This window comes from Oncorhynchus keta, unplaced genomic scaffold (genome assembly GCF_023373465.1).
Source record: "Oncorhynchus keta strain PuntledgeMale-10-30-2019 unplaced genomic scaffold, Oket_V2 Un_contig_862_pilon_pilon, whole genome shotgun sequence".
Taxonomy (NCBI): Eukaryota; Metazoa; Chordata; class Actinopteri; order Salmoniformes; family Salmonidae; genus Oncorhynchus; species Oncorhynchus keta.
Window position 1 is genome coordinate 156,025 of NW_026290161.1, and position 14,983 is coordinate 171,007.

Below are 14,983 nucleotides of genomic sequence, written 5' to 3' on the forward strand. Positions count from 1 at the left end.
CATCACCCCAGAGACTATAGAAGATAAGCTGACTGTTACATCATCACCCCAGAGACTATAGAGAGATAAGATGACTGTTACATCATCACCCCAGAGACTATAAGAGATAAGATGACTGTTACATCATCACCCCAGAGACTATAGAGAAATCCAAATTCTGTTACATCATCAAGAGTTAGAGAGATAAGATTTTACATCATCACCCCAGAGACTTAGAGATTAAGATGACATTACATCATCACCCCAGAGACTATAGAGAGATAAGTGACTGTTACATCATCACCCCAGAGACTATAGAGAGATAAGCTGAAGTTACATCATCACCCCAGACACTATTGGAACTGTTACATCATCACCCCAGAATACAGATAAGATGACTGTAAGACAGATTGTCACCCCATTGACTATGTCCTGAGCTTTTAAGTTTGACTGTTACATCATCACCCCAGAGACTATAAGCTGGCATCACAATCTATTCCTTTTCTCCAAAAGGATCTGAAGACGTCCAGGGGCCTTCATGAGGAAATGATGAAAGCAGCCAGCAGCAATGCCAAGCAGGTAACCTGTCAACCATTTATTACATATTTTACCTTCCCCTTAAGACGGTAAACTTTGAACCATGTTCTTCAGAAGTCGAGGGGTGTTCAGGTAGAGATATTGAGTTTGTAAATTGACAGAGTTTTTTTGTAAATTGTAAACAGACCCATGTGTTTTTAGTTGGTTCAGTATGTAGTTTCACCACAGGTCAACGACTCAGTACAGTCTGTCAGTTGACGAGGAACCATTCATTCACTAGTGGTTTGTTTGTGTCTTCACAGCAAAGAACCATCAGTGAATGTCAGTTTGCCAGGAAACATTCAGTACAGTCTGTCTTAAGGGTGTGAATCAGTGTGATTATTGCATTGTTTGTTTGTGTCTTAAGAACCTCAGTGACTGTCAGTTGCCAGGCAACCATTCATTGTAATTACATTGTTTGTTTGTGTCTTAAGAACCTCAGTGACTATCAGTTGCCAGGCAACCATTCATTGTAATTACATTGTTTGTTTGTGTCTTAAGAACCTCAGTGACTATCAGTTGCCAGGCAACCATTCATTGTAATTACATTGTTTGTTTGTGTCTTAAGAACCTCAGTGACTATCAGTTGCCAGGCAACCATTCATTGTAATTACATTGTTTGTTTGTGTCTTAAGAACCTCAGTGACTGTCAGTTGCCAGGCAACCATTCATTGTAATTACATTGTTTGTTTGTGTCTTAAGAACCTCAGTGACTATCAGTTGCCAGGCAACCATTCATTGTAATTACATTGTTTGTTTGTGTCTTAAGAACCTCAGTGACTATCAGTTGCCAGGCAACCATTCATTGTAATTACATTGTTTGTTTGTGTCTTAAGAACCTCAGTGACTGTCAGTTGCCAGGCAGCCATTCATTGTAATTCCATTGTTTGTTTTAATGAGTTCTCTCTTATGTTGTTTTAATAGGAAATTCCACAAACTGGGAGGTTTGTCTTTTAGATGTGTTTACATGGTTTATTTAACATGTGTGTATGTCTCTGTTTGTTGCAAAGCATTGGTAGAATTGTAGATATCACTATTTCTTTTAGTTGTGCCATCAATTTGATGAAATATAATAAAATGTGTTTTGTGATCTTTGTGCGTACTACTACGACTGTTCTGTGCAGTACAACACTGTCAGACTAATGTTACGTCACTAGAAACTATCTCGGGTCACAGTAGGAACAAATGCAAAGCCAACAGACAATGTCACTTTCTCTCACACATATGAACAAAACAATGCTTTCTCTATACCCCCTCAGTCCTCACTACTCTATACCCCCCTCAGTCCTCACTATTCTATACCCCCCTCAGTCCTCACTACTCTATACCCCCCTCAGTCCTCACTACTCTATACCCCCCTCAGTCCTCACTACTCTATACCCCCCTCAGTCCTCACTACTCTATACCCCCCTCAGTCCTTACTATTCTATACCCCCCAGTCCTCACAGTACCCCCTCAGTCCTCACTATTCTATACCCCCTCAGTCCTCACTACTCTATACCCCCCTCAGTCCTCACTACTCTATATCCCCCTCAGTCCTCACTAGTCTACCCCCTCAGTCCTCACTACTCTATACCCCCCCCCTCAGTCCTCACTATTCTATACCCCCTCAGTCCTCACTACTCTATACCCCCCTCAGTCCTCACTACTCTATACCCCCCTCAGTCCTCACTACTCTATACCCCCTCTGGTCCTCACTACTGTATACCCCCCTCAGTCCTCACTATTCTATACCCCCCTCAGTCCTCACTACTCTATACCCCCCTCAGTCCTCAATATACTATACCCCCCTCAGTCCTCACTACTCTATACCACCCCCTCAGTCCTCACTACTCTATACCCCCCTCAGTCCTCACTACTCTATACCACCCCCTCAGTCCTCACTACTCTATACCCCCCTCAGTCCTCACTACTCTATACCCCCCTCAGTCCTCACTATTCTATACCCCCCTCAGTCCTCACTATTCTATACCCCCCTCAGTCCTCACTACTCTATACCCCCCTCAGTCCTCACTACTATATACCCCCTCAGACCTCACTAGTCTACCCCCCTCAGTCCTCACTACTATATACCCCCCTCAGACCTCACTAGTCTACCCCCCTCAGTCCTCACTACTCTATACCCCCCTCAGTCCTCACTACTCTATACCCCCCTCAGTCCTCACTACACTATACCCCCCTCAGTCCTCACTACACTATACCCCCTCAGTCCTCACTACTCTATACCCTCCCAGTCCTCAGTATTCTATACTCCCCCTCGGTCCTCACTAGTTTACCCCCTCAGTCCTCACTAGTCTACCCCCCTCAATCCTCACTACTCTATACCCCCCTCAGTCGTCACTACTCTGTACCCCCTTCAGTCCTCACTACTCTATACCCCCCTCAGTCCTCACTACTCTATACCCCCTTCAGTCCTCACTACTCTATTTCACCCCCCTTAGTCCTCACTACTCTATACCACCCCCCTTAGTCCTCACTACTCTATACCACCCCCCTTAGTCCTCACTACTCTATACCACCCCCCTTAGTCCTCACTACCCCTTAGTCCTATACCACCCCCTCAGTCCTCACTACTCTATACCCCTTATAGTCCTCACTACTCTATTACCACCCCCCTTAGTCCTCACTACTATATACCACCCTCAGTCCTCACTACTATATACCATCCTCGGTCCTCAGTACTCTATACCACCCTTAGTCCTCACTACTCTATAACACCCCCCTCAGTCCTCACTATTCTATACCCCCCTCAGTCCTCACTATTCTATACCCCCCTTAGTCCTCACTACTCTATACCCCTTATAGTCCTCACTACTCTATAACACCCACCCTTAGTCCTCACTACTATATACCATCCTCAATACTCTATACCCCCCTAAGTCCTCTCCCCTGGTCAAGAGCATGAAAGGGGTGATGGGAATGAACTGTGGGTCGAGACGCTCCTCTCTCCCCTGGCCAAGAGCATGAAAGGGATGATGGGAATGAACTGGGGGTCGAGCCTCTCTGGTTAGCAACCTTGGGACCTGATACATTCTGAGGGGGCTTTGTTTTCTCCTCTGGCCTGGGTGCCAGTATGTTCCTGCTCTACTGCCAAACAACAGACAGGCATCCAGGCTAACAATGCTCCCCTATAGGTGCTCCACACACCCCAGTGTGTTTGGTCTCATGATTCATCCCACCACAGGCCACCCAATTAGACTAAGGTAAGGGTTGGACTTAAACAACTATTTTGGGATAACTACCAAGCATTCTATTTTTAATGTTATAAATATAGCATCTTCAATATTTAGCTTGGTTAGGTCCTTATTGTAAAAGAGAACCCGTTCTCAATGACTTAAGGCAAAAAAAATATATATAAGTAAATATTAGTACAGAATTACTGAGTTAGGTCGAGGTCTGTCCTCATTAGTGATATTCAAAATCTGCTCCTTCTGTTAAATCACACTTAACAGAATCAGGACCAACCACCCTCAGTCATGATAGAGGAGAGTTGGAGTTATTAAATTAATTAGTGGAGGTGAAATCAGATCAGTGATTTGGACTCATGTAATAAAACAAGCAAGGAGAGTGAGCTTGTCCTAACCTTAACTCTTAAACTTAACAGCATTTTAACAAATTCAGGACATAAAACAAGTCCTGACTTTTCTAAATTGTTCTTGTTTTCCTATTTTATCAGGACATTGTGGTGACTTGTCAGGACAGTGTGGTCAGGACTGATAAGGTAAGGTAGAAAAATGTACACACCCATTTTGTTCTTCTATCCTTGTGGGGACCTACAATTGATTTGCATTCAAAATCCTACTTCCCCCTAATTCTAAATCTAACCTTAATTCTAAACCTAACCATAATTCTAAGCCTAATTCTAAATCTAACCCTAATTCTAAACCTAAGCCTAATTCTAAACCTAAGCCTAATTCTAAACCTAAACATAATTCTAAACCAAAGCCTAATTCTAAGCCTCATTCTAAACCTAACCCTAATTCTAAACCTAAGGCTAATTCTAAACCTAACCCTAATTCTAAACCTACCCCCTAAATTTAGAATAGCCTTTGTCCTCATGCGGATGTGGGAAATGTCCTCATGGGGGACAATTTTCCTTGTTTTACTATCCTTGTGGGGACCTAAAATCCCCAAAAGTGCCCTGAAGAATCATCCCCCCACACACACACACACACACACTTGCTTACACACACACTCACCGTACTCCTAGAAACGGGCAGGCTGCTAGGACACGGAGACCTCAGGACACGACAAACGCCACACTAATTGCTGATTTAATTTTGGAAGTCTCCAGCAGTTCTCTGATTTCTATAAATTGACATTCAGAAAGTCTATCAATGCCCTTTGTGTTTGATTAGATGGGCTGAATGATGTCTTCAAGCTGTGGACAGTGGCTCTGAACAGCTCTGACGCTGAACAACAGGTTGTGTGTGAGTGGCTTGGATGCCTGCTCCTTACTCAGTGGCATGTAAACCCCAATCAGGAGGTGTGTTGTGCTTCTTTGGTGAATTCTCTGCTGAGCTATTCTATTCTAGTCTCTTATATTATAGTCATATATTATAGTCTATTCTATTATACTCTAGTCTATTCTACTCTATTATATTATAGTCTTCTATTCTACTCTATTATATTATAGTCTTCTAGTCTATTATATTATAGTCATATTATAATATAGTCTTATAGTCTATTATAGTCATATTATATTATAGTTTTCTAGTCTATTCTACTCTATTATATTATAGTCTTCTAGTCTATTCTACTCTATTATAGTCATATTATATTATAGTCTTCTAGTCTATTCTACTCTATTATATTATAGTCATATTATATTATAGTCTTCAAGTCTATGATATTATAGTCATTATAATATAGTCTTCTATTCTACTCTTATAGTTTATTATTTTATAGTCATTATAATATAGTCTTCACTTCTACTCTATTATATTTTAGTATATTCTATTATAGTCTATTCTACTCTATTATATTTTAGTATATTCTACTCTATTATATTATAGTCTATTATATTTTAGTATATTCTAGTTTAGTCTATTCTACTCTATTATATTTTAGTATATTCTACTCTATTATATTTTAGTCTATTCTACTCTATGATATTTTAGTCCATTCTATTATGTTCTAGTCTACTCTATTCTTGTCTATTCTATTCTATTATATTTTAGTAGACTCTACTCTATTATATTGTAGTCCATTCTACTCTATTATATTCTAGTCTTATAGTATATTTTAGTCTATTATGTTCTAGTCTATTATATTCTAGTCTATTATATTTTAGCCTATTATGTTCTAGTCTATTCTTGTCTATTCTACTCTTATAGTCTTCTATTTTAGTCTACTCTATTCTATTGTATGGATTGGGGCATCCCAAGTTGAAGTGTTTTGACATTTTAATTGTGATATTGCATTCATTCGATGCACCCCATTCCTCCACAAGTCAAGACATTGTTTGGACAGAGACTTGAACACATTTCAGAGTGGGTGTTTTGTGGGACGTTGGTTTGATTGGTTCTTGTTGAGGAAATACAGTGAACACCAGTTAGACCACAAGAACAACCTGAAATACAAAGACCATCCAGAAATATGTCATTTATGTGCATCATTAACAGAGTTCAAATAAAACTAAGCCTTGAATTATAATAGCTGCCAAAGGCGTAGGACAATTCCAATTTTCAAGCAGCCTTTACAATCTTTTTCAGCGTAACTTTTTCATTTAAGTTTAACAGTAATCGCTGAATAATTTGCAGACGGAGATTGACGAATAAACAATGAGCGTAGGATGGATGGATGCTAGATAGATCACACTTCCAGTAGGTTTTTAGTACCAAAACAATAGATTATTGTTCTTGTACAGCTTAACGACGATTTGAACCAAACCATTTCTTCTGTTGTAACTAATCTCTCACTATGATGTCATCGGTAATGAATGTGTTTCTATAAATACACAAAACAACTCATTCAAGTGTTTTGAAACATGATCCATTCATTTTGAGCTGTTTGTGTGGACTTTGAATCAGGGTAGATCCTGTGTCTAGTTCACTGCACATCACAGTCCTTGTTCTCGTAGTTCAGTTATCAGCCTTGTCCTCTGTTCTGTACACTCCACTGTGGAACTCCGGGACTCTCCACTCTAGAAGTCTGGAACAGTTCAGTCCTTGTGGTCCGTAGGTGGTAAACAGAACCTTTATGCTACCAGGCCGAGTCTGGCGATCTTTGCCGAGAGGAATGAGTGGAGGATGAAGACGATAGGCTTTGGGCACGAGTGGAGGTCCAGCTGCTGAACATAGAACAGGAGAGAATGTTAGATGTTACATTCTAGTTCTAATGGTGAGTTCTATTATATTACAGTTTCATGAGTTCTAATGGTGAGTTCTATTATATTACAGTTTCATGAGTTCTAATGGTGAGTTCTATTATATTACAGTTTCATGAGTTCTAATGGTGAGTTCTATTATATTACAGTTCCATGAGATCTAATGGTGAGTTCTATTATATTACAGTTTCATGAGTTCTAATGGTGAGTTCTATTATATTACAGTTTCATGAGTTCTAATGGTGAGTTCCATTATATTACAGTTCCATGAGATCTAATGGTGAGTTCTATTATATTACAGTTTCATGAGTTCTAATGGTGAGTTCTATTATATTACAGTTTCATGAGTTCTAATGGTGAGTTCCATTATATTACAGTTCCATGAGATCTAATGGTGAGTTCTATTATATTACAGTTCCATGAGATCTAATGGTGAGTTCTATTATATTACAGTTCCATGAGTTCTAATGGTGAGTTCCATTAGTTCTATTATATTACAGTTCCATGACTTCTAATTGTGAGTTCCATTATTTATATTATATTACAGTTCCATGAGATCTAATGGTGAGTTCCATTAGTTCTATTATATTACAGTTCCATGAGATCTAATGGTGAGTTCCATTAGTTCTATTATATTACAGTTCCATGAGATCTAATGGTGAGTTCTATTATATTACAGTTCCATGAGATCTAATTGTGAGTTCCATTAGTTCTATTATATTACAGTTCCATGAGATCTAATGGTGAGTTCCATGAGATCTAATGGTGAGTTCTATTATATTACAGTTCCATGAGTTCTAATGGTGAGTTCCATTAGTTCTATTATATTACAGTTCCATGACTTCTAATTGTGAGTTCCATTATTTATATTATATTACAGTTCCATGAGATCTAATGGTGAGTTCCATTAGTTCTATTATATTACAGTTCCATGAGATCTAATGGTGAGTTCCATTAGTTCTATTATATTACAGTTCCATGAGATCTAATGGTGAGTTCCATTAGTTCTATTATATTACAGTTCCATGAGATCTAATGGTGAGTTCTATTGTATTACAGTTCCATGAGATCTAATTGTGAGTTCCATTAGTTCTATTATATTACAGTTCCATGAGATCTAATGGTGAGTTCCATTAGTTCTATTATATTACAGTTCCATGAGATCTAATGGTGAGTTCTATTATATTACAGTTCCATGAGATCTAATGGTGAGTTCTATTATATTACAGTTCCATGAGTTCCATTAGTTCTATTATATTACAGTTCCATGAGAGAACACATAATGGTGAGTTCCATTAGTTCTATTATATTACAGTTCCATGAGATCTAATGGTGAGAGTTCCATGAGATCTAATGGTGAGTTCTATTATATTACAGTTCCATGAGATCTAATGGTGAGTTCTATTATATTACAGTTCCATGAGATCTAATTGTGAGTTCCATTATATTCAGTTCCATATTATGGTGAGTTCCATTAGATTACAGTTCCATGATTGTGAGTTCCATTAGTTCTATTATATTACAGTTCCATGAGATCTAATGGTGAGTTCTATTATATTACAGTTCCATGAGATCTAATGGTGAGTTCCATTATATTACAGTTCCATGACTTCTATATTACAGTGACTTCCATTAGTTCTATTATATTACAGTTCCATGAGATCTAATGGTGAGCTCTATTATATTACAGTTCCATGAGATCTAATGGTGAGTTCCATTAGTTATTTTCTATTACAGTTGTAGTGTTCTGAGAGTAGAACATATCTAAACAGAGTTATTTTCATAAACAGCAGAGGGACTTGCAGGACAGTGTTTCAGTATGCCCATGTATGGCTCATTTCCTGTTTAACGTATAGGGGATTCTGTGGGAACGTTTCCATCTTTACTTGTTTGTGTTCATTTAACCGGGTCGAAGTAGAGCAGAAGAGAAACTGCAATGAAATATGAGTCAACTGGGTGTTTTTATCCTCCATGAAATACGGTCTCATGTACATCATCAACTAACAGAGACGGTTGTTTAGAGTGATCCTGTCCCTAGTAGAAACAATGGTCCCGATAGGTGAATGATAACCAGGTTAATGTAGGGGAAAGGTCACATGGTGGATCTACTGTAATGTGGAATATCAAGAGGAGGATGCCTTGCTTCTTGTTTAAAAAAAGAACACACTTACAATTTCACCCTCTTTTCCACTGAAATCCAGGAAGAGCATCCTGACCCCGTCGTCGGAGGACATCTTGAGGCGTTCGAAGGGGTAGCAGAGGAGAGGTTTGGCTTGGTTCTGGTTCCCCTGGTCCACCTGGTCCTCCCCATTCTGCTCAGCCAGGACAGAGAAGCCCTGCTCGTAGTGGATTACCAGCCTGCACTCCTGGCCCTTGAACACACAGCCTGGAACAGGACAATAGAATGGGGTAACTCCTGGCCCTTGTAAATACAGCCTGGAACAGGACAATAGAATGGGGTAACTCCTGGCCCTTGAACACACAGCCTGGAACAGGACAATAGAATGGGGTAACTCCTGGCCCTTGTACATACAGCCTGGAACAGGACAATAGAATGGGGTAACTCCTGGCCCTTGTACACACAGCCTGGAACAGGACAATAGAATGGGGTAACTCCTGGCCCTTGTACATACAGCCTGGAACAGGACAATAGAATGGGGTAACTCCTGGCCCTTGTACACACAGCCTGGAACAGGACAATAGAATGGGGTAACTCCTGGCCCTTGAACACACAGCCTGGAACTAGACAACATACTGCTGGGTGAATAAAGTTCCACTAATCTTTCAGTATTGTTTAAACTGTACACACATCCCAAATCAAAGGGGCAGCTAGAGAACAGCTAGGAACAGTAGGAAGGGAGGATGCAGGATTCCAACCACTGTCTCCAGGCTTGGAATATACACTATGTTCTTGTGCTGGGAGTGTTGCTACTAGACCACAACAAGCTATGTACTGCTTGGTCATTCCTGAACCTTATACTTCCAGCCTGTAACAGGACAACAGCTGGGTGAAAACAAGGCCCTGTCCTGGCTGTATATTAGGACAACTGCTGCTTGCTGCTAGTGGGTGGGAAATTAGTTCTGGAGCAGATGTCAGCCATTTTAAATCCAGATAAGGGATTTGGCTTGTAATCGTACTTAGACAAAAAACAGACAACGGCTGTATTTCACATTTGTTGTTTTTCTAATCAATCCCTTTTAAAACTACCATTTATGTCCCTGCTTTGCCTGTTTTATTTTACTAGGCAAGTCAGTTAAGAACAAATTATTATTTTCAATGATGGCCTAGGAACAGTGGGTTAACTGCCTTGTTCAGGGGCAGAAAGACAGATTTTTTACCTTGTCAGCTCGGGGATTCAATCTTGCAACCTTTCGGTTACTAGTCCAACGCTCTAAATCACTAGGCTACCTGCCGCCCCTACACTCTAACCACTAGGCTACCTGCCGCCCCTACACTCTAACCACTAGGCTACCTGCCGCCCCTACACTCTAACCACTAGGCTACCTGCCGCCCCTACACTCTAACCACTAGGCTACCTGCCGCCCCTACACTCTAACCACTAGGCTACCTGCCGCCCCTACACTCTAACCACTAGGCTACCTGCCGCCCCTACACTCTAACCACTAGGCTACCTGCCGCCCCTACACTCTAACCACTAGGCTACCTGCCGCCCCTACACTCTAACCACTAGGCTACCTGCCGCCCTACACTCTAACCACTAGGCTACCTGCCTCCTCTACACTCTAACCACTAGGCTTCCTGCAACCCCTACACTCTAACCACTATGCTACCTGCCGTCCCTACACTCTAACCACTAGGCTACCTGCCGCCCTACACTCTAACCACTAGGTTCCCTGCCGCCCCTACACTCTAACCACTGGGCTACCTGCCTCCTCTACACTCTAACAACTAGGCTTCCTGCAACCCCTACACTCTAACCACTATGCTACCTGCCGTCCCTACACTCTAACCACTAGGCTACCTGCCGCCCCTACACTCTAACCACTAGGTTACCTGCCGCCCCTACACTCTAACCACTAGGCTACCTGGCATCCCCTACACTCTAACCACTAGGCTACCTGCCTGCCCCTACACTCTAACCACTAGGCTACCTGTGCCCCTACACTCTAACCACTAGGCTACCTGCCGTCCCTACACTCTAACCACTAGGCTACCTGCCGCCCCTACACTCTAACCACTAGGCTACCTGCCGTCCCTACACTCTAACCACTAGGTTACCTGCCGCCCCTACACTCTAACCACTAGGCTACCTGCCGCCCCTACACTCTAACCACTAGGCTACCTTTACATCCACTACACTGCCCCTAACTCTAACCAAAGGCTACCTGCCGCCCCTACACTCTAACCAAAGGTACCTGTTGCCCCTACACTCTAACCACTAGGCTACCTGCCTGTCCGTCCCTACACTCTAACCACTAGGCTACCTGCCGTCCCTACACTCTAACCACTAATACCTGCCGCCCCTACACTCTAACCACTAGGCTACCTGCCGCCCCTACACTCTAACCACTAGGCTACCTGCCGTCCCTACACTCTAACCACTAGGCTACCTGCCGCCCCTACACTCTAACCACTAGGCTACCTGCCGCCCCTACACTCTAACCACTAGGCTACCTGCCGTCCCTACACTCTAACCACTAGGCTACCTGCCTGCCCCTACACTCTAACCACTAGGCTACCTGCCGTCCCTACACTCTAACCACTAGGCTACCTGCCGCCCCTACACTCTAACCACTAGGCTACCTGCCTGCCCCTACACTCTAACCACTAGGCTACCTGCCGTCCCTACACTCTAACCACTAGGCTACCTGCCTGCCCCTACACTCTAACCACTAGGCTACCTGCCGTCCCTACACTCTAACCACTAGGCTACCTGCCTGCCCCTACACTCTAACCACTAGGCTACTTGCCGTCCCTACACTCTAACCACTAGGCTACCTGCCGCCCCTACACTCTAACCACTAGGCTACCTGCCGCCCCTACACTCTAACCACTGCCGCCCCTACACTCTAACCACTAGGCTACCTGCCGCCCCTACACTCTAACCACTGCCGCCCCTACCTATAGATTTTTTTAAATATATAATGTTGTACTCTTTGAACGTCTGATTCCTCGTCTGTCCCATAGACAATACACTGATCTGTGTGTCAGATATATCGATTCCCATGCTGTCAATCCCAGCCCTCGCCATCGCTCCATGCTCGTCAGACAGGATCTCCTGTGCTGAGAGCAGGATGGACCAGCTCTATTGGATCAGTGTCAACAAGCTACTTCTGAAACCACTTTACATGTGTTCCAGTAAAGCTCTGCCAATCCCTCTAAGGCTTGTGTGGCTCTCTGTGAAGAGGTAACAGCCTTTTGTAAAGACTCAAGCTAAGATGGAACACTTTACTGATCAACACACACTGTTGCTTGGAAAGGCAGTTTCACAAAAGACTTATCTTCTTTAGAGGGTCGTCCGAAAGGTATTGTTGTGTTAAAGGCATTGTCCGTATCATATCGTCCTCATATTGCTGTCACAACAACATTCTCTTAATACTGACTTAGAATTACCTGTGGGAAGAAGTTGTATGGAAAGGTCAGAGGTCAAACTAACATGTACCCAACACTCTCAGGTGTTTGTGGTTTTTTTTGTTCCACAATAAGGAAATACTACTCCCGACCTGAATGCTTGACCTGTGTGACTCCCACCACTTTCCCACCAACAGGGAAACACACACACCAAGATGCTTTCAGTCAGACACAAAGACCCTCCTTTCAGAGTGGCAAAACACAGAAACCTCCCCAAGGAAAGCAAGGTGGATCCAGTTTGGTTACTATAACTACCAGAATCCTTAAAAGGTCATTTACGGACTTTTGAGTGATTAAGAGCCCTGTAAATGACTTAAATGTAATGTAGTCAAGTCTACCAAGCAAACATAACTGTGATGACATCATAAACCCCTATAGTCAACAGTCTACCAAGCAAACACAACTGTGATGACATCATAAACCCCTTTAGTCAACAGTTTATCAAGCAAACACAACTGTGATGACATCATAAACCCCTTTAGTCAACAGTTTATCAAGCAAACACAACTGTGATGACATCATAAACCCCTATAGTCAACAGTCTACCAAGCAAACACAACTGTGATGACATCATAAACCCCTATAGTCAACAGTCTACCAAGCAAACACAACTGTGATGACATCATAAACCCCTTTAGTCAACAGTTTATCAAGCAAACACAACTGTGATGACATCATAAACCCCTTTAGTCAACAGTTTATCAAGCAAACACAACTGTAGTCAAGTCTATCAAGCAAATAACTGTGATGACGTTATAACCCCCTATAGTCAGTCTATCAACAATATCTCTGTATTACAGACCACTGATCACAACAGGAACCTGCCAGTGGATAAATACATGCCCTTAACAATAGATAAGAGATAATAAATAATACATAATAAATTGTGAATACATTATAAATAATAAAACAATATCTGATTCTGACCATCGTTTTATTTTGAGCCAGTTGAATAACGGTCAAGTTGGCCTCAAACGCGAAAACCCAAATCCCTCAATATGCGTCCTAAATGGCACCATATGTAGTGCACTGCGTTCGGGAATAGGGTGCCGTTTGGGACGCAGTCTCCGTAATAATCATCAATGGAAATGTAACTCCTCAGCCAAAAGGGGCCTTTTTCCTCTAAAACCCCACAATATGGCGCTAGGCCCAGACCCCGACGTAGAGTTCAGCTATTCTTAGGACAAATATTGTAATACTAATATTAACAACGTTCTCACTGTAAATAAAAGATTACAAAGATTTAGCCAAATGTCACAGTCTACAAAGAGACAAAAACAGTCAACCACACACTCCAGAGGACCATAGAGGACCATGGAGGACCATAGAGGACCATAGAGGACCACAGAGGTCCATAGAGGACCACAGAGGTCCATAGAGGACCATAGAGGATCATAGAGGACCATAGAGGACCACAGGGGTCCATAGAGGTCCATAGAGGATCATAGAGGTCCATAGAGGATCATAGAGGTCCATAGAGGACCATAGAGGTCCATAGAGGACCATAGAGGACCACAGGGGTCCATAGAGGACCACAGAGGTCCATAGAGGATCATAGAGGTCCATAGAGGACCACAGGGGTCCATAGAGGACCACAGAGGTCCATAGAGGATCATAGAGAACCATAGAGGACCATAGCATGCCTCTTTCATAGATTCACAGACACTGTCCAGACAAAGTTTATTAGTTTCCTATTCTATACCCTGTCCAGACATATTGTATTAGTTTCAAATCAAATTTTATTTGTCACATACACATGGTTAGCAGATGTTAATGCAAGTGTAGCGAAATGCTTGTGCTTCTAGTTCCGACAGTGCAGTAATATCTAACAAGTTATCTAACAATTCCCCAACAACTCCCTAATACACACAAATCTAAAGGGGTGAATGAGAATATGTACATGTAAGTATATGGATGAGCAATGGCCAAGCGGCATAGGCAATAAATGGTATAAAATACAGTATATATCTGTGATGTAAGATATGTAAACATGATTAAATTGCCATTATTTAGAGTGGCATTGTGTAAAGTGACTAGTGATCCATTTACTAAAGTGGCCAGTGATTGGGTCTCAATGTAGGCAGCAGCCTCTCTGTGCTAGTGATGGCTGTTTAGCAGTCTGATGGCCTTGAGATAGAAGCTTTTTTCCAGTTTTTCGGTCCCAGGTTTGATGCACCTGTACTGACCTTGCCTTCTGGATGGTAAGCGGGGTGAACAGGCAGTGGCTCGGGTGGTTGATGTCCTCGATGATCTTTTTGGCCTTCCTGTCACATTGGGTGCTGTAGGTGTCCTGGAGGGCAGGTAGTTTGCCCCCGGTGATGCGTTGTGCAGACCACACCACCCTCTGGAGAGCCTTGTGGTTGAGGGCAGTGCAGTTGCCGTACCAGGCGGTGATACCGCCTGACGGGATGCTCTCGATTGTGCATCTGTAGAAGTTTGTCAAGGTTTTGGGTGACAAGCCAAATTTCTTCAGCCTCCTGAGATTGAAGAGGGACTGTTGGCCTTCT

The 14,983-nt window shown here is 42.3% G+C and overlaps 1 protein-coding gene and 2 long non-coding RNA genes across 10 annotated transcripts in view; 1 reads left to right on the top strand and 2 right to left on the bottom strand.

Annotated features, from left to right (window-relative positions):
- Window positions 1-6,144: 6,144 nt before the first annotated feature.
- LOC127926922 (beta-1-syntrophin-like) overlaps window positions 6,145-14,983 on the bottom strand; it is a 56,852-nt gene continuing 48,013 nt past the window's right edge. The window contains exons 6-7 of the mRNA XM_052512551.1: window positions 9,055-9,269; window positions 6,145-6,844 (exon numbers count right to left, since the gene is read on the bottom strand). Coding sequence (XP_052368511.1) covers window positions 6,755-6,844; window positions 9,055-9,269 — 305 coding nt within the window. The 3' untranslated portion in view covers window positions 6,145-6,754. The remainder of the gene's footprint in view (window positions 6,845-9,054; window positions 9,270-14,983) is intronic.
- Window positions 9,628-11,912, bottom strand: LOC127926923 (uncharacterized). 8 transcript variants are annotated; one of them, XR_008125442.1, is made up of 5 exons: window positions 11,844-11,912; window positions 11,360-11,778; window positions 11,060-11,155; window positions 10,867-10,898; window positions 9,629-10,580 (listed from the first exon to the last, which is right to left on the bottom strand). It is a non-coding gene; the product is annotated as an uncharacterized LOC127926923 (long non-coding RNA). The 8 variants fall into 8 exon arrangements; XR_008125444.1 differs by having other exon boundaries at window positions 11,360-11,713; window positions 11,812-11,896; XR_008125439.1 differs by having other exon boundaries at window positions 11,812-11,896.
- LOC127926926 (uncharacterized) lies at window positions 11,001-12,516 on the top strand. The gene is made up of 2 exons (XR_008125450.1): window positions 11,001-11,118; window positions 11,644-12,516. It is a non-coding gene; the product is annotated as an uncharacterized LOC127926926 (long non-coding RNA).